Source organism: Arvicola amphibius, chromosome 6 (assembly GCF_903992535.2).
Source record: "Arvicola amphibius chromosome 6, mArvAmp1.2, whole genome shotgun sequence".
NCBI lineage: Eukaryota > Metazoa > Chordata > Mammalia > Rodentia > Cricetidae > Arvicola > Arvicola amphibius.
Genome location: NC_052052.2, coordinates 145,334,679 through 145,362,568, shown reverse-complemented (window position 1 = coordinate 145,362,568; position 27,890 = coordinate 145,334,679). Strand labels below are relative to the sequence as shown.

At 52.4% G+C, this 27,890-nt stretch overlaps 1 protein-coding gene across 1 annotated transcript in view; it reads right to left on the bottom strand.

Annotated features, from left to right (window-relative positions):
* The window catches only part of Wnk2 (WNK lysine deficient protein kinase 2), a 112,198-nt gene extending 87,750 nt beyond the window's left edge, over positions 1-24,448 (bottom strand). The window contains 1 exon segment of the mRNA XM_038333561.1: positions 23,768-24,448. Within this exon segment, the coding sequence (XP_038189489.1) occupies positions 23,768-24,448 (681 nt within the window).
* Positions 24,449-27,890: the final 3,442 nt, after the last annotated feature.

Here is a 27,890-nt window from a genome sequence, read left to right as displayed (position 1 = left end):
ACCCTGTAGGGCAAGCTCTAGGCTAATGAGTCCCTGTTGTGGAAAAGTAAGATAAGATAGGAGAGGGCTCAGCAGGTAAGAGCACTTGCTACTCAAGCCTACGGATAAGAGTCTGGATCCCCAGTACCTGTGTAAGAAGCCATGTGTGCACATGCCTGGATCTAGCGCTATGTAGGGCAGAGACAGGAAGATCCCTGAGGCTTACTGGCTGCCAGCCTAGCTCCAGCCTGAGTGAGAGACCCTGTCTGAAGGGAATAAGAAAGAGAGTGACAGCAGAATACTAGACACCCTCCTCTGGCCTCTGCATGCAGAAACAGCACATGACGCACACACGGGCACACATAAGCATATATAACACACACATATCAAGATGGCTCCTGGGCTCCCAAGGAAGTCAGGAATGAGACCTGAGGTTGACTTCTGGCTTCCACATGCATGTACACACATGTGCACACATTAAAAGAAGAAAACACATGGCAGATTAATCCCAAAAAGCCTGGGAGGTGCCTAGAAAGTGTGAGTTTATACCAAGCCTTAGGAGGTTCTGGAAATGCAGTGTAATCTCTAGTATAACTGGAATAAAAAAAAAAAATGTAATGACAGATCCACAACAAACTAAGTACAAACTCAGAACTTCCTGGGGCCCAACGCCCCAAGAACTGCTTGTTTAATTAAAGGGCACCCAGGCCTGTGAAGACAAAGTGGCTGTGAAGATTGCCGCTGCGAGCGTGTGCGAGCATGTGATGAAATAATGACCTCCAAATTGCGCAGACACAATGAATGAGATGAGACGACATATGAAGTCAGCACTGGCTCTCAGAGCCACCATGCCAATTACCCTGCTGTACTAAATTGCCCGTCTTCAGCACTTGCCTTCCCCAGGGCATGCCCACGGTCCGTACTGCTCCAGTCCTCTCCGAAGAGCATGATTCCCTCCTCAGGATGCAGAGTAACTAACTGCACATGTGATGTAGAGTTGGGCTCTGCCAATGTCCCCTTCCTGGAAGGAGGTTGGTACCTGAGTGAACCACAGACCTCCCTCCTCTACCTCCAACTGTATCTGAGATTCTGGAAAGTGCCGCTCCTCCTCCGGCTAGGACATTTCACATTCTGATACCCAGCAGCGAAACTCTCAATCTAAACATGCCGTGACTGCATGTCAGAAAAACTGGGTTAGGGGACTCTTTCTCACTCAATGGCCCTTCCCCTGTGCCTAATTTCTCTCTTACTTTAACCGGTTACTCAAGGTCATGCATGCCCTGGGCCTGTTAAGTGACCTGGAGATAGGAATTCTGCTCTCAGGATTCAGCCCTATATGCAAGCTGACGCTGGTCCTGCTTGAGAAACAAGATTTAGAGGGACTCAACAGCAGATGTCAGGTCAGAACCTGAGCCCTGCAAACTCACTCCAGCTGCCTGTACCACATTGTGTAACAAGACAGATGGTCCAGAGCCCTGCATGCACCACTTCCCCGGGTCTTGGAGGGGTGTTTCTGGCTGTAATGACATCATCAGCAAGTATCAAAAAAACAAGAGTCCAGCAGCCTTACATACAGGCACACTGTCCACACGGTCACACAGGGCAGTCTCTCTGGGACTCTGGTGCTGCTGGGGCCATCCGCAATCATTACGACCCATTAGACAGGAATGCCACACCAAGCCCAAAGAATGAACGGAGAGAACCTTTCTTTATCCCAGTTGCTGACTTCACCGATGCTTACACGAACCCAGGAAGAAGAGTTCAAGACCTTTCCATTTCCTCATTGCCTGCGCCGTCTCGGGGTGCCTCTCGCAACTCAAGCGTGAGAACACACGTGATTCAATGAATGAAGACACCATGAGTGAATGAGCCAGTGAACATGGAGGCACGACAGAAGAGAGAATGGATAATAAATGAGATGGCACTGAATGCCAAAGATGTGGCCGAGTAAATGAATGGAGAATGAAGAATAAATGACTGTCGAGCGGATGAAGCTGAGTTATGATGCACAAGGAAATGATATGTAAAACAGATGAGTGAACAAATGCTCACTAAATTAATACGCAGGTGACTGAGTGACTGAGTGAATGAATGAACAAACGAACGGGCAGATGAATAAGTGAATGTAGCGAGTGAAGGAATAGTAAATAATGAGTAACTGAGTGCTGGAGGAGTAAGTGGGTGACTGAACGAAAAAGAAAGTGAGTGGGCGGGTGACTGAGACGCTGCGGAGCCTAGCCCCCTCCCTAAGTACCCTCAGGCGAGCACAGAACGAGCAAGGTTTAGAGTCAGCACCTAGATCCCAGACTCCCCTCCTTGCAAATGAAGGCTATAGAACACCAGGCAGCCATACAGTCTGGAACCTCCGCAGCTGCCTACCTGTCCTGCATTCCAAGTTCCATTCTACACACATGTCACAACTCACACCACGTGGCATATGTCACATACCAGGGCTTCTTAACCCATTTCCGCCTGAGAAACTGTCACGTGACTCCGGGAATGTGGGTACAAAAAACAGGCCTGCAAATCTTTTACACTGACTGAAAATAAGTCATAAGAAACTGCATTTTAAAGCAATTCTTTAGAGGCCAGCGAGATGGTCCAGCTGCTAAGGTATCTGCTGCATAGATAATTAAAAGAACTTAAGTTCAAATTACCAGAACCCAAGTAAAAGCCAGGCATGGCATGAACATCTGTAATCCCAGTGTTGGGGAGGCAGCAACAGGCAAATCCCTAGGGCTCATCTGCCAGCCCAGCCAAATCAGTGAGCTCCAGGTTCAGTGCGTGACTCTGTCTCAAAAAATAAAGTGTAATATGATTGAAAAAGACTCCTGATGCAGACATCTGACCCACATAAGTGCAGACACAGACATAATTGCCTGCAAACACCCCCCACATAAATGTGTATATATAACCTTTGGTTGGTATGTCTATGCACATACAGTGTATATATATATATATATATATATATATATATATATATGTATGTGTACATAATATTTATTCAAAAAAGCACGTTTTCATACTAATGAGATGGGTGCTTGTTTATTTTTACACATAGAATTAAATCTTGGCTGAAGATTCCATGCTACAAGGGATAGAGTATCTTCAGCATTTTTCACAGCGGATATTTTGATTTTATAATTGTCAGTGCTGAGAATGCCAGTTCACATAACTCCACAGCGCAACATGGCAGAAGTGTGTTTAAAGCCCTTTCAGAAAACAGTTGGAAATTCTACCCCAGCCTGAAGCCAAAATTCATTGAACAGTTTTTTTGTGAAACTCCTATTAGTAACACAAACAGCACTTTTTTTTCTGTTTTGTTTTTTGCATAACAAGGTCTTCCAGCAGCCTACGAGAGCAAGAGACTTTGTACCACAGAAAAGTCATGCAGCTCAATAGCACAGTTGAACCAAGGGACTTTAGGTGGGCTTTGCTTCATTTCCCAACGTGAAAGCATCAACAGTACAAAACTACTCGATACAAAGGTGAGGGCTGCCAGAAACACTTGGGACTCGTGTTTTATTTTGAATTAATTTTTTGTCACTTCATGTCCAGAAACCTTTAACTGTTACCAAATTTTCCCCAATCTAGTAAGTCAGATCTGCATGAGGCCACAACACAGTTTAAGAAGCTCCATCAAATACTACAATGTCCCATGTTTCCACTATATGTCACACAGCATACAACTGCACATGTCTGGCTGCAGTCCTGGGTTACACACCACACATCAGGTTACGTCACCACCTCCTCAAGCACAGTTAGCTTCCCCTTTATGGTAAAATCAAATCTTTGGTAAGAGTTGGTAAAAATCAGAGCTGGAGATGTAAGGTCACTTGTTGCCAAGCCTCATGACCTGAGTTCAATCCCCTGGCTCTATAATCTACTCCTATAAACTGTTCTCTGACCCCTACATGGATGCGGTGGCATGAGCACACACACTCACAAAATAAATAAATGTGTAAATGTAATTTTAAAGACTTTAAAGATTTGGTATAACAGGCACTCACTCAACTCCACCTTCACCTGAGGGGTCCAGGGGTAACCACAATGCCCAGACTAGCTGCAGACCTTGTGGTTGGACACAAGGGCCCCCCTTCTGTCACAATGCAAGTTCTCCCTTGACCTAAGTACAACCCATTGGTAGGAACAAACCAAGACCAAGGGGACCCCAGGCTGTTCTCAACTGAGGTCCCCAAGGCTTGGAGCTGACTACAAAGTCTGCTTCCAGGGAGTGAAGCCCAAGGGTGACTGTAAGGCCACGATTACCCGCCACATCCCAGGTCACTGGCAGCAAAGTACAGTGGAGTTCAGTCAGGTCATCATCCGTCCACATTCCAAGTGGGCAACGGGCATGAGAACCAGCACGTCCTGACCCAGGCTCAGGTTCATCCTCCACTGTGGGCAAACACAACCGTGGTAACAAATGACTGTCCTACAGCAGCTCAGCCCCATCCCACCCGGGACAGACCTGGCCTTGTGGCCAGCCTCCTCAGATCAGAGGTCTTCATGCACACGCCAGCTCTCCAGAGCTTCTCCCTGGAGGCCACTGGAAAGAAAAAAAGCTACTTCCAAGGGGCCACATTTTGCAGTCAGGCTGCTGCAGCTCTGGGTTAGTGAAGCTAGGAAAGTTCCAGAAGCAGGCTGGCACCAGGCTCCTCCAGAACCACAATCACTGCAGACTCAGTGGGGAACAGCTCCCCAAACATCTGTGACAAGAGCACAGAGCATACACCGCAGGGAGAGGAACCAACTCAATGGCCAGACACGTAGGCAGAAGTCCTCACTTTTGACAACGAGGACAATGCATTTCCTCTATTGTTTTCAAAAGTATTTCTCGGAAAGAAAACCTCCCATCCTAGTCCAAAGTGGGGGCACTTGGACAAAGACATAAGACATCTATCACCAAGGTATACCCTCACCTGGGACTGTCAGCTCCAGGCTCATCTGGGAAAACCTTCAGGCACCATGCTGCTCTGGGTCTTGCCTGGGAATTGTCCCTGTAGTGATACTTACAAGAGCAGAATGAACCAGATACCTAAGAGGGCCCAGCAGAGAACTGAGAAAGGACCGTGGGACCCTCATGATGCCCCTGGATGGGGAGGTGGACAACAAGCATGAAGGTGCAGGGCAAGCTTCATACATAAAAGCAAAGTCACAGTCGAGCTTCCACAGATGCACAGGGCTTCTCTCCCACCCACACCAATTCTCTACCATCTGCAAAGTTTGGTGAAATCTAAGACAGCACCTGGTGAGCGGGGGAGCAGGCGTCCTCCAGTGCCTCAGGAGTGTGAGGACCTAGGCCATGACCCAGGCAGCAGAGGATTGTTTACAGCGGGACTATTTTCATTTCCACTGCAAGGTTACCATGGAGTTTAATTCCTCAAGTGCTCCCTTTGGCATCTGCTCTATAAATGGCTTCGGGGTTTGTACCAATATACTCACTGGAAAGAGAATTGCAGTTTCTGCGAAGCGTGACCGCCTCTCCCAAAGTTTCCGCCACCTGTCAGGCTACTCCTGGAGGAGCTGAGAAGGAGGGGGTGGCCTCATCTGCCATGAACATAGACTGAGCACCTGCTTCCTACTGAATGGGTTGTGAAAGGCAAGGGACATGCCCCGGGAGGATGCTGAGCTGGGGATCCCCTCCTTATGGAGGAATTGCAGGCGAAGACAGGCTGAACCCATCACTCAACAACCGGAGGGTGTTACCTGAGCTAAGGGTCTTAGGACAAGATAGAGGAACTTGTTGCCCACGCCCTCAATTAGCTCTTCATTTGGCTAGTCCACCTGATTTAAACAATCCATGTATGGACAGCCTCCTCAAGTCTAGGGAGGGTCTGGAAAAGGTTGAGCTGGACTGTGAATATCTCCATGGCCTCCATTCCAGCAGAATAACAGATAGAGAGGACTAGGGGGTACCTCGTCTTTCCTAAATCTGATACGGCTCACTGCTGTTCCCAATCCCTACCCTAGGATACACAGTTCTTGCACCCTAGGCTTCCACTAGAGCCAACTGCTGCCACATGCGTCTCCCAGGGAGATGAGGAAGAGAGGCAAAGGGAGGCCCCAGGACAGACTCTTCATGTCTCTTCAGAAGGGACAGCCCCTCTTGTACACCTTCCAGGGGCTCACCACAGGGCATAGTAACATAGTGGACTATGTTTGGGGCCAGCTTCTCAGGGTGGGCAGGCATGCATCCACCTAGGACCTTGTAGGACATTTCACCTATTCCTCATCAGCCACAAGGTCATCATCCTCATGATGAACCAGAAGCTGGGCGGTCACTAGCAACTCAGATGAGGAGAGGAACCAAGATGGTCTAGCCTAGCCTTCACTCCCCCAGGCCAGGGTACATGTGATGTGGGATTCCCCCTCTGTATGCTATGAATAACACTGGTTGATAAAGGAACTGCTTTGAGCCTATAGCAGAGCTACAGGGGAGAGGATGGGGTGGGGGAGGGGAAAACTAAACTGAATGCTAGGAAAAAGAAGGGCGGAGTCAGAGAGAAGCCATGTAGCTCTGCCAGAGACAAGACTCTGGCAAGGAAAGCCACAGCCATGTGACAATACAACAGATTAATAAAAATGGGTTAAATTAATATGTAAGAGTTATCCAATAAAAAGCTAGAGCTAATGGGCCAAGCAGTGTTTAAAATAATATAGTTTCTGTGTGGTTATTTCAGTTCCGGGTGGCCGGGACAAACAAGCAGCCTCCTTCAACATACATGGAGATTGGAGGGTCCCTAGATCCACTGGCCCACATACACTTGCTGGTGGCTCAAAAGCACCATATGACATCCCTTCTCTTCTCGCTCCATCTGTCAAAACTTCCACCAATCTCAAAGGAGCAGCTCTGCAGAAATGACCTCCTGGTGGGGGACAAAGAGCAGCACCACACAGAGCATGCCTACAGGAGCCCTGCTGAAGAGCAGGGAGGCATCAGAGCAGCTCTGAGATCTGCCTTCCCTGCAGGATGCCATTCTTCACGGCACCCATATTCTTTTCTGTGAAGTGGGCCATGACCCAAGGCTGTGGTTGCTCCAGGGATCAGACCCACCCCAGTGCCTCTTTTCATCAATATGCACCCATTTCTAGGGCCCAAGACCTCCAAATATATCCATATCAACCTTAGAGATCAGGCCTATGCAAGTGCCACAAAAAGGGGGGGGGGGCGCTCCAAGACCAGGTGCCCCCAAATCAAGATGCCTCTAGCACTGCCCCAGCTCTGTGCCACCCAGAGTAAAAGTCAACACCAAAGATAAAATAAAATCCCTCAGCAGTGCCAAAAATACCTCCCCACGGGATGAGACTCAGCGGGCGCCAGCTTCCACAGCAGCAACTGTTGCTATGGAGACCAGGCTCCAGACAGGCCGCAGGGAGGGACAGAGGGACAGAGAAGGGCTGGTCAGAGCAGTTAGAGAATGGAGGGGGAGGGGAATCGGCAGGTTTGACAGGGGTGGGAGAGGCCTGAATCCTATAGCTGAAGGGGTCAATGGAACACTATATGGAAAGGGAACTGGAGGGTACAGAGGAGGCTGGCCTTCAGGCAGTCTCCCCAAGTGACAAAGGTTCTAGGTAGAGCCTGAGTGTCAGTCTTGGTCCACCATAGCCATTCGCTTTTCTGACACAGGGCTTCATCCATGCCATCTTCATCACAGCCACAAGCCCCGGAGAGGCCAAAGGGTGCAGTGGCCAGCTTACACAATATGCTGAGAGCCCCTGACCCTGGGAAGAGGAACAGAGCCCTCTCAACCATGACTTGTATCTATCCCCTAAACGCTGGTATAAACGATCTGCTAATGAAGCCATGGGGAATCGGCTCTGCACTGAATCTGATGGCCAAGTAGCAGGAGGGAGACAGGATCGGGGGATGGAAGGGCGAGCACAATGTTCATCTGTCAGCACACTTCAGACGGTAGCCTAGCAGGTCAGGCTTCTCTCAGACAGCCCTGCTCCCTTACCCACCAAGCCTAAGCTGGCCTCAGCTGGCCTGACCTGCTCTGATTTTTTTTAAAAAAATATTTATCTATTTATTATGTATACAATATTCTGTCTGTGTGTATATGCCTGCAGGCCAGAAGAGGGCACCAGACCCCATTACAGATGGTTGTGAGCCACCATGTGGTTGCTGGGAATTGAACTCAGGACCTTTGGAAGGGCAGACAATGCTCTTAACCTCTGAGCCATCTCTCCAGCCCCTGACCTGCTCTGATTTGATCTCAGCCCAAGGCAGGATCACAGCTCTGCAGCCCTGCCTGGGAGTGTTGGAGGGAAGGTGGGCTACGCCAGCCAGCTCCTCAGCCCTACAGCCCTGCTACACTGGTCAGACATGCCTACCACATGCCGTGCCCTCCTGGTGGCATTCTCTGGGCCCTGACATGCTGCCACTCCCAGTCCATGTCGCAGAGCACATGCCATCACCCATCGTCACCTTCTCTGCAACACTCAGGCCTCAGGCTCAGGGAAGGTACTTGCCTTCCGGGAGGTTGCCTTGCTCTTGCAGCTTCCCTGTGCCAGGCCTCTTGCTGGGCTTTCTGTGCATTTATGTAGAGCCCTGAATCCTCAGGCAGCTAAGTTAGCAAAAGGCACTCTAGGCTCCCAATCCGAGTCAGATGGAAGCCCTGCCTCAGCCCCCACCTTAGCACTGTGCACCAGGACATAGCCCTGACAGTTGCCATTTGAACACCAGCTTGGACACCTGGCAAATGCCATCAGATATGGTCCTTGGAGACAAGAACACAGTTCCTATAGGAACCCTACAAGAGCAGAGCAGCCAAGAACCATCCCTACCGTGAATCCCAACACTACTCAGTCTGCAGAATTGCAGCGCCCCCTCCAACTGTGAGTTTCTGCCAAGAATAGCTTGCACATACCTTGTTGTTCCCCAAAGCCCGGAAAACCTTCCTGCTGAGCAGGGAGGACAAGCCGGCTGGCCATTCACAATCACAGCTTTAACCCTTGTGATTCAGCCTCCACCAGGAAGCCTGCCAAAGCCTCAGCAGCAGATGAGAGAAAAGACGCAGAGGCTTTTGTCTAAAGACTGTCAGCTGTGTCAATGTTCACCTTCCCATTACAGAGCCCCAGGGCCTCCAAGGAGTTCCAGCTCCTCCCCACACATAGTGTCCCCTGGGCCCATGGGACAGGTGGCCCCTCCATAAAGCCTCCTGAAAAGGCTCCTCATTACCACGGAAGCACCCCAAGGCAGGTCTGTTCCCAAGGAAGCTAAGGAGAGGGCATATACATACATGTGTGCACATGTGTGCAAGCAGCGTGGTACACACACAGGAGGCCAGGAGCAGCCGCAGAGCAAGGGCCCCTGTATATTGCCAAGGGGCTGTGCTATGCTCAGGTCACCACTTCTTTTCCTAAACCTAGCCCAGTGGGCAAGGCCAGACAGTCAGAATAATGAGACCCTGAGCCAGGCCCAGCCCCTCCTCACCCAGTCAGCACTACAGGTGGGAAGCTGGCAGCTGCCACTGCTCGCCCTGGCAGGCGGAGGGGCTCTCCTCTGGCCTAGGGTGAACAGACACAAAGAACCTGCCTGAAAACCATCCACAAGCCATCAGGGAAGCAGCCAGTGGGGCTGGAACGTTCCAATGTCACCATCTCACTCCCCTGCAGGGAACAGAGCAGGTCTTTGTCTTTCTATCACTGCGGTCATCAAATATTTACAGAGGTTGACAGGCCATTTCAGACAGACCAGAAGCGAACCTCTCAGGCTCTTCCTAGGGCAAGGGGAGACAGAGCTGGGGGAGCAGTAAACACAGATGCAGGCAGACACAGAGTGGAGAAGGGGGAGACTCCAGCTGGTGCTTTCTCTGGGCCTCAGCCAACATCTCACCTGGGGCTTAGGTCCTAGCTCTCAGGAGAAGGTACCCAGCCAGGGCTATCAGCCAGCGGGGCAGGCACTCTGGCCCTGCTCCCATGAGTTCTGCCACAGAGAGGAAGTGACAAGGGCATAAACCACCTGCAGAGAGCACTCAGAGGGAGCACCTCCCCCAAAGGTTCCTGCAACACTTGCTCCTCAATCTGTTACAGTTGCTTTATCTCTTCTGTGAAGGAAGGACCACCCTAGGGACACTTTTTTTTTGGGAGGGGGGGAAGGCATGTGGGACACAGGGTCTTATGTATCTCAAACTGGCTTCATACTCATCATGTAGCCAAGAATGACCTTGAACTTCTGATCCACCCGTTTCTACCTCTTGAGTGCTAGGATTACAGGTATACACACCACACCTGGTTTATTCCATACTAGGGAAATGAGCTCAGGACTTCTCACATGCTAGCCAAACACTCTCTTAACTGGGTTACAACCCCAGCACCCACCATTCTCTTTCACCTTGAACTTCCAAAGATAAACGTTCACTTCCAGATGAGATAGGCTATGGGCCACCACTACATCTGTCCCCAACTCCACAAAGATGGGCAAATGATATAGAAACCCCAGGACAAACTTCAAAGCCCTGATGGTGTCCCAACATCCACCTGACTACCTTAACTTGTCCACATGAGACTTCCTATAAAAGGCAGTAGCATCTCCATTCCTGGGGTGGAGGCCCACACACAGCACCTACCACACCCACTGGGCCAGTACAGCAGGCCAGCAAACAGAACACAGACCCTCTTCCTACCTCCAAGCACAGTATTAGTGGACCTTGGCTTTCTGGAGACAAAGGTGCCCACACGGGCGCAGCAGGCAGAGTTCTCAGCGTGCTTTCTTAGCCCCACAGTCTCTCCATAGAAAAGCAACCTCACTCAGCAATGACCTGTCAGCTCTGGCATTTGGCCAGCCCCGACACTGTCCAAAGGCTTGGGGATCACAGGGCTTCTGAAACTCTACCCCAAGGGTGAGGGACAGTGACAGACCCCTGTGCCTCCTCACTCCCCACCAACCTTGTGTTTTCCACACTACATCCAAAGAGGCCAAACTCTCTCCTCTGCCAAAACTAACTACTAAAGAGAAGAAACACTCGGGCCTGTCTGAAGCGATGCTGGCAGCTCGCTGAGGACTGGCCCAGCAAGATGGCCTCCTGAAGTAAAGATGTAATAGCACCCCACAGTACACCCTGACTGCCAGAAGCACAAACCCTACTGCCAAAAGGGGGTGATGGGGTCCAAGGATTGGGCTCAGGCAAGAGAACAGGAGCTACGTTGAGACCCTGAAGGCATGAGAACAGCTGGGAGACACCCCAAACTCTAGACATTAGCCATCTTTCTAGAGGCACGGTCAGGCGGAGACCATACCCCAGAAGATGAGGAAATTCTCCTCGTGTCCAGGCCCAGCCTGGAAGAGCACAGAAGTTTGGGTCAGATGGAAAGGCAGAGGTAGGAGCTAAGCACAGTCTCTAATTCACCCCTGGCCCCCCAGCAAGGTGACAACAGGTAAGGATGGCCCAGGCATAATTTACAATGTAGTGGACCCACATTGCTCAACCAACCTCAGGTGGGAGGTGGGGCTAGGGTGGGTGGAGATGGCCCTGGGTGATTAATGAGACCTCTGCGTATGTCAGCAAAGATGCAATAAGCATGACCCGGAAAGACTTTCCAGGAGGATGACATCAGACAACGGTCACATCAGAGCATGGAAGGAGGTCGTAGGTGCCAAAAAAACAATCCTTCCCTAGAGAGAGCCCCTCTTGGTTGTGGCTCCTCTGTTAGGGTGTCATCCCAATGAAGCAGGTCCAGGGATGATAGAAGAGGACCATCTCAGACATATTCTGCCCTGATCAGGTGGGCCAGGCATCCTGTGAAGCCACAGGGGTGCTACCAGTAGTCACTGGACCGGGACAGGCAGATCTCTCATCCAGGGCTCCTAACCAGGAGCTCAGAGTGCCAGGAGGCTAGCACTACCCAAAAGTCAACGCAGAACAGAGCGACCCCAGAACAGCAGCAGCCTGCTACCCAGCAGGCTCCATCAGTCTTGGGTTCAAGGCAGGTACCTGAAGTAAGACTGAACAACCACCCTGATGTCCCTCTGCTTCCTCCTCAGAAGGGAAAATGGAAGCCGTCCCTGATGGGAGCTGCTTAGTCTCCAGGGTACAGGGCGTCCATGGGTGTCAGCACGGCTATTTCTGGGCTAGAAGTGCTCAGGTCTCCGCAGGGACAGCAGCTTGGCCAGCCCTGTGACCTGCACGTGCAGCACCCCGTGGCAGCTGCTCCAGAGACATACAGTCCAACTCCACTGAGCAGAAACACCAGACAGAACCAGCGGGGTCGCTATACACTGAAAGGCTAACTGGGGGTGATAAAGGGAAAAACGGTTGTTCTAGATCAATGGTTCTCAACCTGTGGGCCGCGACCCTTTGAGAGTCAAACGACCCTTTCACAGGGGTCGCATATCAGATATCATGTATATAAAATATTTACATTACAATTCATAACTGTGACAAAATTACAGTTACCAAGTGCAACAAAATAATTTTATGGTAGGGGGGTCACCACAACCTGAGAAACTGTATTAAAGGATCATATAGCATTAAGAGGGTAGAAAACCATCAGTCTAGATTAAAATAGATGTGATAATCAAACACTACACCAGTTTCTTCACAGATGAGATCCCAGGAGCAAACAGGGAACCCAAAGAGAGCAATCATGAGAATCACAAAGCCACACACCAGACACATTCAACAGATCCACCCACCTGGGCCCTGGGCGTGACCCTGCAGAGGCTCTGTGGGGACCTGTCCCTGTTCCTGTCAGGAGAGGCTTGCCGAAGGATTCAAGGAGGAACCCAAAGTGGGTCAGATAATATGCACAGAAATGCAGCGATGGAGACTCTCAACACTCCACTCTGCCAGTAGCTAGGGATTTTCGGAAATTTAAAGTGAGAAAGAAATGGAAACTAGAGAGTTAGGAGGAGGAAAAAGTTGCAATGGGGCCCAGATGGGGATGAAGAACAAGAAGCAGGGCATGCGGGAGAGAGCAGCAGCCTTAGGGCCTGCAGATGCCCACGGGGGCCAGGTGTGAATAAGGCCAGACAGGCAAGCTAGCAGGTGCGCTGCTCTGTTTGGGACCTACCCAGATGGATGAGGGCTCCTATGCACACAGTACCAACACTCCCCTAGAGGGAGAAATTACTCCCAGCCTGAAACCCCATCCTGGGTATCCGGGGTACTCAGTCTCAGGTAACAAACCAAAAACAGTCATGCAAATCAAGCCTTTCCCAGACACCCCCGCAGCAGTGAAGACCACAGATTCTCCTGCAGCCAGAAAGATCAAAGAAGATACCTATGAAGATTTTCCTGTAAGAATTAAATAAACACAAGCCAGGTATAGTGGTGTGTGTAGTGACGCACGCCTTTACTCCCAGCACTCGGGAGGCAGAGGCAGGTGGATCTCTGCGAGTTCTAAGCCAGCCTGGTCTACAGAGTGAGTTCCAGTACAGCCAGGGCTATTACACAGAGAAAGTCTGCCTTGAAAAAAAAGGTCAAATGTCAACGTGGATGAGGAGAGTTAAAGAGAAAGAAGAAATGTCTTATGCCCCCTTCCAACACTGGTGAACTGCCCTTAATCTGGCTATCTCTAGTTTTCAGATTCCAGGCATGGCCTAGGATTAGCATGCAGTAGGCTCACAGTTGAAAGTCTTCCCAACCCATTCAAAAGCATATACACTGAGAGTCAGACACGAACGACAGTGGAGGGAGACACACAGGGTCACAAGGCCAAGGCATGCTATCAACGGCACCACTGACTCGTGCAGGACAGCACACACTTGCAGAGATGCAGGGAAATATCACAAGAATACCTCCAACACCAGCCCCTCCACCAGTGCACAACTCCTCCCCACCCTGGCCAGGAGACACCCTGCACAGAAATAGAAGACGGTAGGTAAGCCACAGTCTCCCAGACAGCCCAGCACTTCACAGCATAGTGGGCATTTTAAAGGCTCTGAGAAGTTCTGCAGTAACCATGCCTGGCTAACCCAGAACTCCCCAGGCCTCTCTCTGCAGCCACGCTTTGAATACAGGCAAGACATTCAAGCAACAGAGATATTGTGGGCGGCGCCATCTGACACTGCTCTGCCAAATGACCTTTCACAGGGTCCTTCCAACTGAGCCTCTCTTATCTCTGAAAGTTTTTTTTCATGACTGAGGGGCACATAGGTGGATCTCCGCACCCAAGGGAGTTCCCATCAAATCCAAGCCTTTCCTTCCTGCCTGTGACCATGCACAGCCTAGCTGATATGTTCAGATCCTGTAGAGCTGAGGCCTGGGCCAAGGGCTCCCTGCTGAAGAAAACCCTGGAGCCACCCTGAGCAAAGCCTCCAGGACTACAGGCCCTGAGCCTCTCTCACCACCTTCCCTCACCCTCCGGTGGGGATCGTGCTCCTGGCCAGAACATCGAGGTCCAGGGCTCGAGGACATAGCTGGCACTCAAACATTAAGGTGAGGGCCACAGTTGTTTGAGAGAATCCCTGAGCCAGGGCTGCCTTGCTGGTCCATCTACCTACCCAGAGGAGAGCTGAGCTACACTCTCAGGAAACATCTCCTCAGGACCGGGGCAGTATCCCTGAGCCAGGTGAAAATCATGGAGCAGCAGAAGCCCTCAACAGCAACAACAATAAATCAAGAGAGACTTGACACCTGTCAACCCTGCGTGCGTGCAGAGCACTGGAAGGTAAAACAATCAAGGCAGCTGTGTTTGTTGGACAGTAGGTGGCTTTTTATTTCTGTGACCTTTTATGATGTAGAGAGGCTCCTCTCTCTTCATAAACCCCATTTCGTAGAGAAGTGCTGGGTTCTGGAAGGTTGGAGTTCCCTGTGCTGGAAAATTTCCATAGGAATGGCACACTTATTACAAGCAACAAGCTAAAATAGACATGTCATTATTCCCTGGAAACACTGGTCAAGGCTGACAGTTCCCGTACACCTTGTACCCTCAGACAAGTGAAAGCCACCTGCAGCCAACACTGTCACACAGAACGGCCTCACTGTGTTCTGGCTGTCCCCAAGAACGGCCTCACTGTGTTCTGGCTGTCCCCACTTACTATCTTTATTTTACCTCCATGACTTTGCCTTCTTTGTTAAGCTTATTTTTTTTAATTATATTTATTTACTAGGAGAAAGCACACATAAAGAGGTCAGAGGTCAGGGGTCAGTTTTCTCTGTAAATCTGGATGCTTCACCTGCTGAGTCACCTTGCCAGCCTTGGTTTTGCCTTTTACAGCATGCATGAAGTTGATCCATCAGAGGTCAGTGTCTTCATTACCCATACGCATTTAAGATTCTTCCGTCTTTCATGGCTTGACAGCTCTGCTCTTTCTAGTGCTGAGGTATACTCCACTTTCTGGACATACCACAAAATATACTCATCTACTGGAAGATATCTTGGGTGCTTCTGTGTTTTAACACTTACAAACGCAGCTGTCACCAACATTCATGAACAGGTTTTTAATGTGGGTTTGTAACTTTCAATGCTTCGAGACAGAGTAAATACTAAGAGGAAGATTGCTGGGTCACCACTTTCCATTCCCATCGTGATGAGGGAGTCCTCCAGTTGCTCCATGTCCTCATTAGCATGTGGTGGTGTCAGCTATTCTGGCTTTGCCCATTCTAATAGGGGTTCGGTGTGTTCTCATTGAGACTTAAGTTTGCATCTCCCTGGCAACACACGATACTAAGCATAATTTCATGCTCAGTGGCCGTATGATCATTCCTTCAGACAGGTGTCTATTTAGGCCTTTAGCCTACTTTTTTTAAATTAATAAAATTTATTTTTTTGTTGTTTTTTTGAGACAGAGTTTCTCTGTGTAACCTTGACTGTCCTGGAACTCCTACTGTAGACCAGGCTGGCCTCTGCCTTCTGACTGTACCACCAACACCTTATTATTTTTTTTCAGTCTGGTCATTTTCTTATTGCTGAGTTCTGAAAACTTCTCTGTGTGTTTTGGATTCCTTTATTGAGGTATTGGTCAACAGTCTCTTCCAGTTCGTGGCTGCTCTTTTCATCCTCTTGACAGTGTCTGTCACAGACGAGATTTTAATTTTAATGAAGCTCAGCTTATCAATTATTTGTCATGGGCTGTACCTTAGGTGAGGCATCTAAAAGGTCATGGCCAAAACCAAGATCGCCTGGGTTTTTGTCTAGCTTCTGAGCATTTTAGACTTAGATGTGATCCTTTTTAGGTTGATTCTTCAGAAGGGCATACACTCTAGGTCCTGTGTGGCTTGCTGTTGGTCTCAAATGTGTATGTTCTTTCTTTAACCTTTGTTTTGTTTACTTGTGTCTTTTTGCAGAGCTGAGATGGATCCTAGCGCCTCACCTGGCAAGCACTGTGCTGAGCCACAGCCCTGGGTTGAAGGCCCACCTGTCCCCAGCACCATTTGTTGAAAGCCTCTCACTACTCTGTTAAAAGAACTGCCTTATCAGAGCCATCACCTTTCTCTGTGTGGGCCTTCTAGGCTCTCTCTTCTCTTCTTCTGATCTGTCTACCCTTCTCTCAACACCACACTTTCTTGATTGCTTTTCTTTTGTTCTTTCCCACAGTTCTAATATGTATATATGTTGTGGGATATTTGTACTCTGTGCGGAGATGTACGGCTGTGTTGGGATTGGTGTAATAAAAAGCTGAACAGCCAATAGCTGGGCAGGAGGTATAGGCGAGACTTCCGGGCAGAGAGAGAACCGGGCAAGCATCATCTAAGCATGCAAATTACGTCAGCAAGATGCCAACGAGACATGGAAGTCAGATATACAGAATGAAGGAAAATTAAAAAAAAAAGTCACACGGTAAAACATAGATTAATAGGCCGGGCGGTGGTGGCGCACGCCTTTAATCCCAGCACTCGGGAGGCAGAGGCAGGCGGATCTCTGTGAGTTCGAGGCCAGCCTGGGCTACAAGAGCTAGTTCCAGGACAGGCTCCAAAGCCACAGAGAAACTCTGTCTCGAAAAACCAAAAAAAAAAAAAAAAAAAAAAAAAATAGATTAATAGAAGAAGGCTAATTTAAGTTATAAGAGCTAGTGGGACAAGTCTAAGCTAAGGCTGGGTTTTCATAATTAATAATAAGTCTCCATGTCATTATTTGGAAGCTGGGTGGCAGGACAGAGAAAGACTTGCTACATATATTTAATGAATGCTACCTTGGAAGTAGTAATCCAATAGTCTGGGAACCAAGAACAAAACTGGACTTTAAAACGCTGGGAAGCAGGGAGTTTGCAGCCACCCGCCCCAGCCTGCAGAAGCCTGCAGCTCTGGGGTATCAGGGGCCATATCCAGGTTCTGATTTGCCTTCGGAAACCCCAGCTGTTGTGCTTCATGCCCCGGCCCTTATCTGCAACCTGGATGCTGAGGCTGGTACAGCCCAGCGCCCCAGGCTCTGTTCCCCCACCCCAAGGTGGGAACTGGGGCTCAGCCTTGCCAGGATCAACTCGCTCTGCATAGCTACAAACTGTTGTTTACTACGAAGGTGGGAAGAGAGTCACTGCAGGTCCATCCATATGTTCTATGGGATGCAGTTCTGAGAACTGGCCAGAATCATGCCCCTACCCCAAGGTAAAAACACTAAGGCTCTCAGTAGCAGGTACCCACCAGATGGCAAGCCCCACCCCCCACAGTATCTATGTGTATAGGGCCGGAATCTTTGGTGGCATATCTTACCTGGCTATACATTCCCAAAGCCCCCTTTCTACCACGGCTCAGGGCAGCACTGGCTGAGGCCCTAGGATCTATCTCAGCTCTGCAAAAAGACACAAGGGTTTCACCACAGCTGCTGGCCCAGGGCAGACCACAAAGGAGACCAGACAAACAGCCTAAACCTTCGCTGGACCAGGTCAAGTTCTCCTCCATTACTGCAGTAACCTGGGCCCTGTGCACTCACATTGGACACATTACAGCCTCGGCCCAAAGCCAGGTCCAAGCCACAAGCCCTGAGAGACACCCACAGGGCACAGAGGAACCACAAGTAAGACTGAGCTTTCTGGAAGGTGAGCAGCCAGCACTGAACACGCCAAACAGCCCAGCACCGCTCAGACTGTGAAACTGTCTTAAATAGCTGGCTAGCAACATAGAAGGCACGAGAATGACAACAGAGGTCACAGTATATGTACTTCCTTATTGTGACAGCAAGGGCAGTGAGGAAACCCTTTCCCCTCCTGTATGACAATGGACAGAACTCACACCTGTCCTGGGGCGCCACCAGGACAGGCAGGGCCTCTAAGAACCTCCCTTCAGGCCTGGCCTCCACTAGAGCTCAGACACCCCACACACACCACACCACCACCTCCCACCCCACGCTCCATGGCTGCATCTACACCTGAAGCTCCCAAAAGCAGGTTCTGCCAGCAAAATTTGGTCCTGTATTCTGCTGGCCCAAGTCCCCACCATGTCCTCTGTTCCCACCTTCTCCACCTTCAAATCGCGCGCTAACACAATCAAGTACACCAGAGTTGACCCTGCCTTCCGCCCTACCCTCCTGGCTGGCTCCCTGCCATGTACTCTTGTCCTCTCCTCTGCTCAGAACACCCCGACAAAAGTCCTGACCACGCCTCCAGGCTGCCCTTGGGACCCATCTAACTGCCTTGCCACCAATTCAAGGACTCCTGTTCTGGGCCTTTACTCAGGTGTCCCGTCCAAATGATTCATTCCTCCCTCCCACAAGTCTTCCAAGTCCCCACCACAGCATTCTCAGATCTGCAGACATTTCTCTGTGTCTCCCAGCTCATGACCTGATCCATTCACTGGGGTGGTCCCAGGCCTGGAATCAGGGGCCAGACTGAACAAAAGCCAACCTGACCAATGAGCATAGAAGTCTGCACTTCTGACCAGGGTCGTTCAGATTCTTTAGAAAAGTGGCTCTCAACTTTCCCAATGCTGTGACCCTTTAATACAGTTCCTCATGTTGTGGTGAACTCCAGCCATAAAGCTATTTTGTTGCTACTTCATAACTGTAATTTTGCTACTGCTATGAATCGTAACGTAAATATCTGATATGTGACCCTCCCAAAGGCATCATGTCCCATAGGTTGAGAACCAATGTTCAAGACCATCATCTTCCCTTTTCTTGAGGTTATCTCCTGGGTAGCAACTCATCTGCAGAGCCTTGCCCTACCTGGCACCCTACAAACATGAAGCTTCAAAGCCTGCCCGGTCCTCACATGGCCAAGTACACAGGAGCCATCCTTGCCTCAGACGTCTCTGGACCCTGCAATCACCAGCCCAATCCTCACCACCAGCACGCCCACACCCAGGCTATGTGGCTGTTCCCAGTTTAGGAACCAGTCAATCACCTTGAACTCCTTCAGCTCTCAGTGGCTCCTCCCCAAATCCCCACCTGGCCTATCTGCTCTCCCAGTAACCACCTTAGGTTGTCTGGGCCTCAGTCTTATGACTGCACATCCTGTTCATGTTTAACATGAGGAAAATAATCCGGGGTGCAAGCGCTCAGCAATCCTAGAGGACACACGCAGACAGAGCAGAGAGAGATGTGACTATCTGCACAGAGTGTCCCAGGCCAGCGCCACGGGAAGTGGATCTAGCTGCCTCACAGGCATCTGGGTAACCAGAGCTGTAGCAACACCAGCTCAAGGACAGCAGGTCAGACAAACGGCATGTGCCGTTTTACCCTCATGGGTGAGACAGGTCCTCAATGGGACTAAGACGAGAAACAGCCATCGTGCCTGAGTCACACAGAGATCTGGCCTTAAATCAGACTCAGCCGGGCACCTGCAAAGGCCCGAGCCTGCGAGAACACCCATCAGGTTTGCATCCATCTGTCGAAGCACCTGCCTCTCTGGGTGCCTGGCCTCCTCACACTCCAGGGACGATGGCTGCAGCCTGGACTGCTGTTCACCAAAGCCGACCACATGGCTCGCTGCCGCACACACCTCGCACCACCGCTCAGGAGTGAGGATGGGGGGGAGGGGCCCGAGTACAGGTGCCCACATTTCTATACTTGATGGGAAAGCCATACCCACAGGCCATTCAGGCAGCCAGAGCCAACCTTTCCCACGAACCAAGGCTGCGGTCAGCATGCATGAAGGAGGTGAGCGCAGCGCTAAAACAGACCACTTGTCAATTATAGCTCTTCGAACAAAATTAGGCACTCAGGGGATAAAAAAAAAAAAAAAAAAAAAAAAAAAAGAGAGAGAAGAAGAAGACCAGGTGACCGCCAGCCAAATCAGGCCATGCTGTCTCGGAGTGTCCTCTCCCTACAAGCACCATTGCCTGCTGGGACTGTGGCTCACTGCCTCCTGTTCCCACACCATGGAGCCAGGGATGAGAGCAGGTGTGTTAGCAGCCAGGCCTCTTGCACAAGGTTATCACTGCACAGCATGACACTGGGGGCTCTCCCAGCCCTGGACCTGGGACTTCCATCTCGAGCCTTAGGGGCACCTGAGTTGTCTTCCAACGCATAAGCCACACAGGATGAGCCCTTGGGTGACACCTGCTCCCAGCACTGGCAGCTGAGGACACTCTACATCTGGCCAGAGCATGAGGTGGGAGCACACAGCTCTTCTAGGTGCCCATAACACACAGCAGGACCCACTCAGGGGCCGGAGCACCCTGAGGCTGTCTTCTCCCTGCTTAGCAAGCAAGGCTTAGGCAGGGCTGAGAAGACAAAGCCTCCCGCCCCCACACTTCCTCCTTAGGCCTCATACCATTCTGCTAGGGGCAAGCTGGGCTTGCCAGGACCAAGGGATGCGCACCTCCACCTCCCAGAAGGACCTACACCTGGCTCAGACCCCTCTGAGAGACAGTTCCCTCCCCGCAATAGCAGCACACAGCAGGACTTCTGGGGCAGACTGGGGCACACAGCAGGGGACACTTGAGCTTCCAGAAAGCAGGGAGAAAGGCTGAGGAAGGAGGATTATGGACACGTTTTTGCTTCCTCCGTTGCCACTGTAAGGAGCTCTGCTAGCAGGAGTAAAAGTGCATTCAAACAATAGACGACAGGGTAAAATTATTTTAAATGCCTCCCCACCCCCAGCTTAAAAAAAAAAAAATCCAGGCTCCAGCCCGGCATGTCTGCAGTTGAGAAGGTGGGCCATCTTCCTGCCCTTGATGTGGAACGAGCACATACCGCTCTCCCTGTCAAACCCTTTCAACACGGAGTCACTAAAGGGAACCCAGTGTCCTCTAAGCTACTCACAAGGCCTGTGACTGTGTTGATTCCGCCCCTTGGCAGGGAACCCTGGAAAGAGACTTCAAGCAGTTTACCACTGTGGAGGCCACGCTAGGCCCACCACTGGGGGTGAGGAAAGGAAGCAGTCACTCAGCAGGCACCTGGGTAAACAGCCCGAAGCCCTTTGGGTGTCCAGAGAAGGCAGTGGAGACTAACCTCCCCTGGAGGAAAACAACGTCCTGGCAGACCCTCCCTTCATCATGCCACCCAAAGTCCAGGAACCCTCCCCAACAGTAGGAAACACTGGAGAAGAACCCAGTACATGGTGGATAAACAAGGCTCCCTCCTGGGTCCAATGCCAGGAAACCTATAGCCCATACCCTGCTGGCGTGCTCCGCATATGATGGATGGGGATCCCACCCCCATCCAGGACTAGGACTCTGGCTCCCCGTTCCTAACCTGTACCCTGATCTGGGTATCTGTAGAATCCTGCTGCCCCACTATCTCCTCAGCCCAGGACACCACACAGGGGCATCTGGGTGGGCTTCTCCCAAGGCTCAGTCAGGCTTCTGCCATCCTCCCAAATCCTGCGACATCCAGCCACCTACTGGTTTGAATCAAGCAGTCATTCAATGATCCCATCATCGATATGACTTAAGATGTGGAGGCTCTCATCTAGAGGGCTCTAAGTTGGTCGAGGTCTCTGTCATGCGAGCGTTCCCAGGGTAGGTCAGATAGAGGAAGGTGACCCCGTATCATGAATGGCAGCCTGAGCTGAACATGAACAGCATCGCTCACTGAAACAGGTGTGAGGACGGTTTCCCTCCCTACTGGGGGGTTCTAGTCTCCCCAAGCAAGGGACAGCACTAAAGTCCAAAAGCTACCCCATTTTTACCTAGAGCCAAGTATCCAAAGACCCTAGGCCACCAGTCAGGTCCCACCTTCTGCTGCCCCGCCCACAACAAGGTCAAGACTGACATGTCTTACCTTAAAGGGAAGGGGAATTAACAAGAGTCCCCCGCCTCTGCAATGCCCTGGTCAGATAGGCAGGCTTGGACTATGGAAGTCTATCTCCTATCCAGCCTACGGTAGCACCTTCTCTGTCCTCTACCCTTAGTGACATTCCATAGTAGTGGCACCAGCAGGTGCTCAGAGAACCACACCGGTCATCTGGCCAAAGCAGAAAAATGGGGAGCCAAGAATCATGCCGTTCTCCAGAACAGAAAATCATCTCCCCTTCTGAACCCTCTCCTCTGTGCCTCTTCAGGTGGCAGGGGCACGGGGCACACTCCCAGATCCTGGGCCATACGCCATGCCCCCCACCATCCACACCCATTCTGCACCATCAAGGCTGCCTCTCTGCAAGGTCTAGGACATGCCAGGCAAAGGACAGGGGTGATTCTCATAGGAACCATGAGAGAGAAAGAACCTCAACTCTTGCTGAAAGTCCCCAAAGACACCACTGACTCTCTCATGAAACGCTGTACTGACATGACGGAATCGAAGGGCAGTGAGGAGACAAGGGCTCTGAATGACTGATAGTTCAAACACCTTCGAAATGAGCCCAGCTCATACACACATGCCGAGCACCCTGCAGGCGCAAGAACACGGCGCCTGAATCCCATTTCTGGGCCCAAAGTGCAGGCATCCTGCAGTGGATGGCAGCCCTGGCACCCAGCTCACCCAGGCTTGCCCAGGATGCACCAGCCCTGCAAGGCCAGCTAACTTCACAGGCCAGCAGGGTAAGCTTACACCACCGCCAGCCAGCACTCTCCCAGCTGGCCCCTGCCTGCCTGACAGCTGCCCCTCCCTCCCAGTAAGGGAGGGGCTGTAAACACCCCCTGTGACAGGAGCTGCCTCCTCTTCCAAGGCTGGCCCCAGGACGGCTAGGGTTGCGGTTTATATAATCTTCAGGGCCAGGCCTGATACAGCTAACGTGAGGGCAAGGTTATGAAAAATGCATGCTGAGCCTCTGCTTCCAAAAAGAAAGGGAAAAAGAGGCAGAGATAGAAATAGAGATGGAAGGAATAAAAGGGGGTAGGGGAGAAGGGGGAGGGGAGAGGGGGGAGGGGAGAAGGAGGGGGAGAGAGAAAAAAAGAGAGAAGGCAGGCATTTTTCATGGTTTTCACTCACACATCTCATTTGCGAACAAACCAGGCTCTTAGAGCACAAGGAAGCTGCTGACCGGGCTTCTAGGCCTTGGCCAGCAGGGCCCAAAGCCACCAAGCATCACTCCTGAGTCAGAGGAAGCCCTTGCAGGCATCTGCAGCTATCACACCTACATCTTACAGGGCAAAGGAAGATGCTAATCTGAGGACAGTTGGGAGCTTCCAGGCCACCTAGAGAAGGACCCAGACACTGCCTTCTTTCTCACGACCTCCAGTCTCTACGGAGTCAATAAAAGTGGGTTCTGAGGACCTCCAAGGGGCAGGGGCTAACAGGACCTAGCTCCACCGCCCACTACAGTGTCTTTGTCACCGTGGGCACAACTTGGCACAGCACATAGCCAGCCTTGCCCTCCAAGATGACAAGCCTAAACCTGTGCACAGGTCCAGAAACAGCACCAACAGGGTTTCCATACACACGACACATGTCTTGCCGGACACCCACACAGAAGGTGACAATACCAGTCACCACCATCCCCAGGGCTGCTAAAGCCCTGCGCAAGAGCAAGGACACACCCAAGGACGCATTTGCGGACAGCCCACCTGTGGGTACTGACACTCACCTGCAGTTCACACCATGCCACCTCCACCCACGTCTCCGTGTCCAGCCCCTTGTAGACCGTCTTGAAGGAGCCTCGACCCAGCTCGATGTCGAACTTGAGGAAGCGGCCATCCAGGGAGGTGGCCACGGCCTTGAGGCCGTCCTCGTCGTCCTCTTCTACCTCAGGCTCATCCTTGCGTGCGCGCCCGGGCTCGGGCTTCGCCTCGGTAGCTCCAGTGTCCTCCCGGGCTGGGGCTGGCGCCTCTTCCTGCCGCGGGCCGCCGTCGGGGACCGGCTCAGCTGTGGCTGAGGCGGTGGTGGGATCCGGGCTTGGCTCCTGCGTGCCCGCTCGCTCCGGACCGGGGTCCGAGGGGGCACCCGAAGAGCCAGATGGCGCTGCGGGCGCGGCAGGCGCGGGCGCGGCGGGGCGGCCCCGGGCGCGCTCCGCGATGAGGCGGCGCGTCTTGCAGAGTAAAAGCACCCGGCGCTGCAGGGGCTGTGGGGGCTGCGCGCTCGGCGTCTCGGCCGCCTCCAGGCCGGGCGGCTCCTCCTGGTCCGACTCCACCACGCTGCGCCGCAGGAAGCGCTGGGGCCCGAGCCGCGCCGCCCTCGCCCGCGGCTCCGCCATGCCCGCCGACCCCGTGCCGCGCCCGGCCTCCATCAGCGCGCCGGGGGCGTCTCGGCGGCCGCCATCGCCGTCCATCTCTGCGGGCCAAGGACACACGGGCCCCGCGTGAGCGCCAGCCTCGCCGCACCTGCCTGGGCCGCGGGATGAGACAGCGCCGCCCCTGGGCCCGCGCCCTGCCCAGCCCCGCCGCAGAAGTGGCCTGCCGGGCGGTCCCCCGCGGGCTCCGGGCTCCGGGGAGAGGGACTGCAGACGGGACCCCGAGACGCGGATGGCAAGGGGATGCCCTGCTCTTCTCAGCCCCAAGCCACGAACACGGCCTGATTCGGGTTATCCCGGAGACTCCAGGAGGGACGACCTGCTAGGTGTCCCAGAGGGCCCACAGGAGCTGCGGAAGGGCTACAGAGACTGGAGAAAGGGGTCAAGGCTAGCCCGGGAGCGACCCTGCTGGGCTGTCCCACGGGCGGCTGCGGAGGGGACGAGGAGGCCCGGGGCAGGGGGAAGCACCAGATAAGAGCCGGTTCCACAAAGGACGCGGGCCCAGGGCGCGCGGGGAGGGGGCTGCGGTGGCGCGGCGCGCACACAAAGGCGGCGGGCGGGAGGGCTCGATACTCACAGGGCGAGCGGGGCGCTGTCCATGCCCGCAGCCCAGGGATCCGGGCGAGCGAGGCAGGCGAGGCCGCGCTCCGGGCCGGAGTCCGCTCTCGAGGCCTCTTTGCGATGGGGCGGAGTCCTCGCTGGGGCGGGGGTCGCCAGACCGCTCTGCTCCTGCGTGCTGCTCCCTCGGGCCGGGCCGCTGCGGGGCCGCGCTCCCGCGTGCTCCTGCCGGCTCCGCGCGCCTCCGCTCCGCACCGGCTCAGACCAAGAGCGCGGGGAGGGCGGGGCTTCCGTTCGTCCCACCCTCCCAAGGCCTGCGCGCGGGGCGGGGCCAGACACGCCCACCTGGCTGCGCCTGAGCCCCGACACCTGCGGGATGCTCCCCAAGGCTTCCACCTGCGGCTCTGGCCCCAGACAAACGCCTGGCCCTGGAGATCTTTGGATAATCGTCCGCAGGACTGTGGACCCTGAGGGGCCCTATTTTCCCCGAAGGTGTCAGGCTGGGTGAGGACCTTTACATCTTCCCTAAGGAGGCTAAAGACCCCAGCATTGCCTCTCCTAACCTGAGCCTACAGAATGGACTGCCCAATCCCTCCAGGAAAGTCCCTTTGAGTACTGGCCTGTGCAGAGAAGGTATATGGAAGGACTATGTAAGAGAAATCACGGTAGAAGGAGCTCAGCTCATGCTGGGGTCAACAGTCACTAATCTGCCTGTCTCCTGCTTCCAACAGAACACAGGGAAAGCCTGCGGCATATACCTGCTGGGTGACTAGCGATGAAAGCAACCAGCCACTTACAACACATAGTAGAGGCATGGTGGTGCATGCCTAAAACCCTAGCACTCAGAAGGCAGAGGCAGGAAGATCACTGCAAGTTTGAGGCCAGCCTGGGCTACACAGAGAAACCTCAGCCATCTCTACAGCTGCTGCCCCCCACACCCTCATAGATGTATGCGAAGAATTAGGACCCTACCCACAAACCCGGAGCACAATCCAGGCTGAGGCTGGTCAGGGGGAGCCTAGGTCTGACTGGATACCATGTGTTGTCTAACTCCTGGGAGTGTTTTTGCACAGCCATGTTTATATACCTCCTATGATGAAGAACTCCTTCCCTATGCCAGCCCTTGGTCTTCAGCGTTCACAGCTATGAAACTACTGGATAAAGCCATTGATCTCTTTGCGAGGACTTTCAGACTGGTGTCACTAACAGGCCCTGGAATTCCAACATATAGAATCAAGGGGTCCCTTGTATAGAATTTAGAAGCCAGGGGCTCTCTTCGTACCCTAATTCAGGTCCCTGGACATCTCTGAGTCTCTGTCTACCTGATCCTAAGTACTTCCCACTGCATTGCTGGGTTTCCTAGGGCTCACAAGTCAAGGTCATGGGGATACCCTACAGAAAGCATCAACCTGGGGCACTAGATACAGCTTCTGCTTTCAATGCTCAATGAGAACTGTATTCGAGGTTCCCTCCCCTTGACAATGAGGATTCAGAGGCTGATCCCAGGCAGTCCCACCTTTATCACTGCTCAAGACCCAAGAAGGACTATAGTGACTTCGCTCTGTAGTTTTCACCTAAGCCTCCTCAGCCCTCACGACCTCAGTGCCTAAGAGCCGCCAGGTGACAAGAGCCCAAGGCCAGACACCTGAAGATATGTCTGCTCCATGCAGAGGACATGCCATCTGCTCACCCACAGGTGAGTGCAGTGGTCATATCCTACACTGTCAGCACACAGTAAGTGCTCATCAAACTCCAAATAAGGGAAGGAGCATAGGAGGACAGGCCAATCCTGCTGTCCTTTTCATACCAGAGCCCATGAAGCCTTAGTTAGAGAGAGGAGTGAGTGTTGCCAGTGGGAAGCAGGTGGCCGGGTCTGGGGCAGGTCTCACTGTACAGGCGTAGCGGTCTGTCTAGAACTCAGGTCTAGCACAGCCAGTTCTCTAAGTCTTCCCTGGGACCATCTCAGAGGACACGCTGGTAGTCGCAGCAGATGGGAGGAGACAGTTCTGGAGAACAGATCCCAGAAAGCCAGAGCAAGTGGCCAGGGGTACCAGGAAGCCCTCCCTGAGATCTGAGGAGGGATGAGGCAGGACAAAGAACAACCATTGAACAGTGAGTGACCCAATATGGGGGCAGGTAGGGGCCTGAGCTTCAGTCTGGGGGATGATAGCAGGGCATGGCCATGCCACAGTGTTGTTCGGGCTTGCATCTCACTCTCCATGATAGGCATTCTTCCTGGGAAGAGCCTTGGGAAGTGGACTGGGTGGCACAGGGTCACCCACCACTTCTGCAATGACCTTACCCTGCTACAGGAAGGAGTGAGGAATCATGCTTCCTCCCAACAATGAGGCACACTTAGAATTCTCTGAACCGTGGGCTGAGTATGTAACTCTGTTGGTAGAAAGCTCACCTAACAGGAAACAAAGCAGTGATGGCTTATTTTGGCAGTCCACTGTGGGCAGTGCCACTCCTGGGCTAGTAGTCCTGGGTTATATAAGAATACAAGCTGGCCAGGTTGTGTGGCGCATGCCTTTAAGCTCAGCACTCCAGAGGCACAGGCAGGAGATCTCTATGAGTTCGAGGCCAGCCTGGAATACAGAGCAAGTTCCAGGACAGACTCCAAAACTACACAGAGAAACCCTGTCTCGAAACAACAAACAAACAAAAAGAACACCAGCTGAGCAAACAAGAAGTGTTCCTTTGTGACTCCTGTTTTGGTTCCGACCTCCAGGTTTCTACCGTAAACTCCTGCCTTGGCTTCCTTTCGTTTTGGGCTGTAACCTATAAACCACATAAGCCATTTCTTCCCCAAGTTGCTTTTGGTTGGTGTTTGATGATAGCCACAGAAAGCAAAATAGAATTGCACTAACCAGATATAGTGGTGCCTACCTGTAATCCTAACACTCAGGAGGTACAGACCACG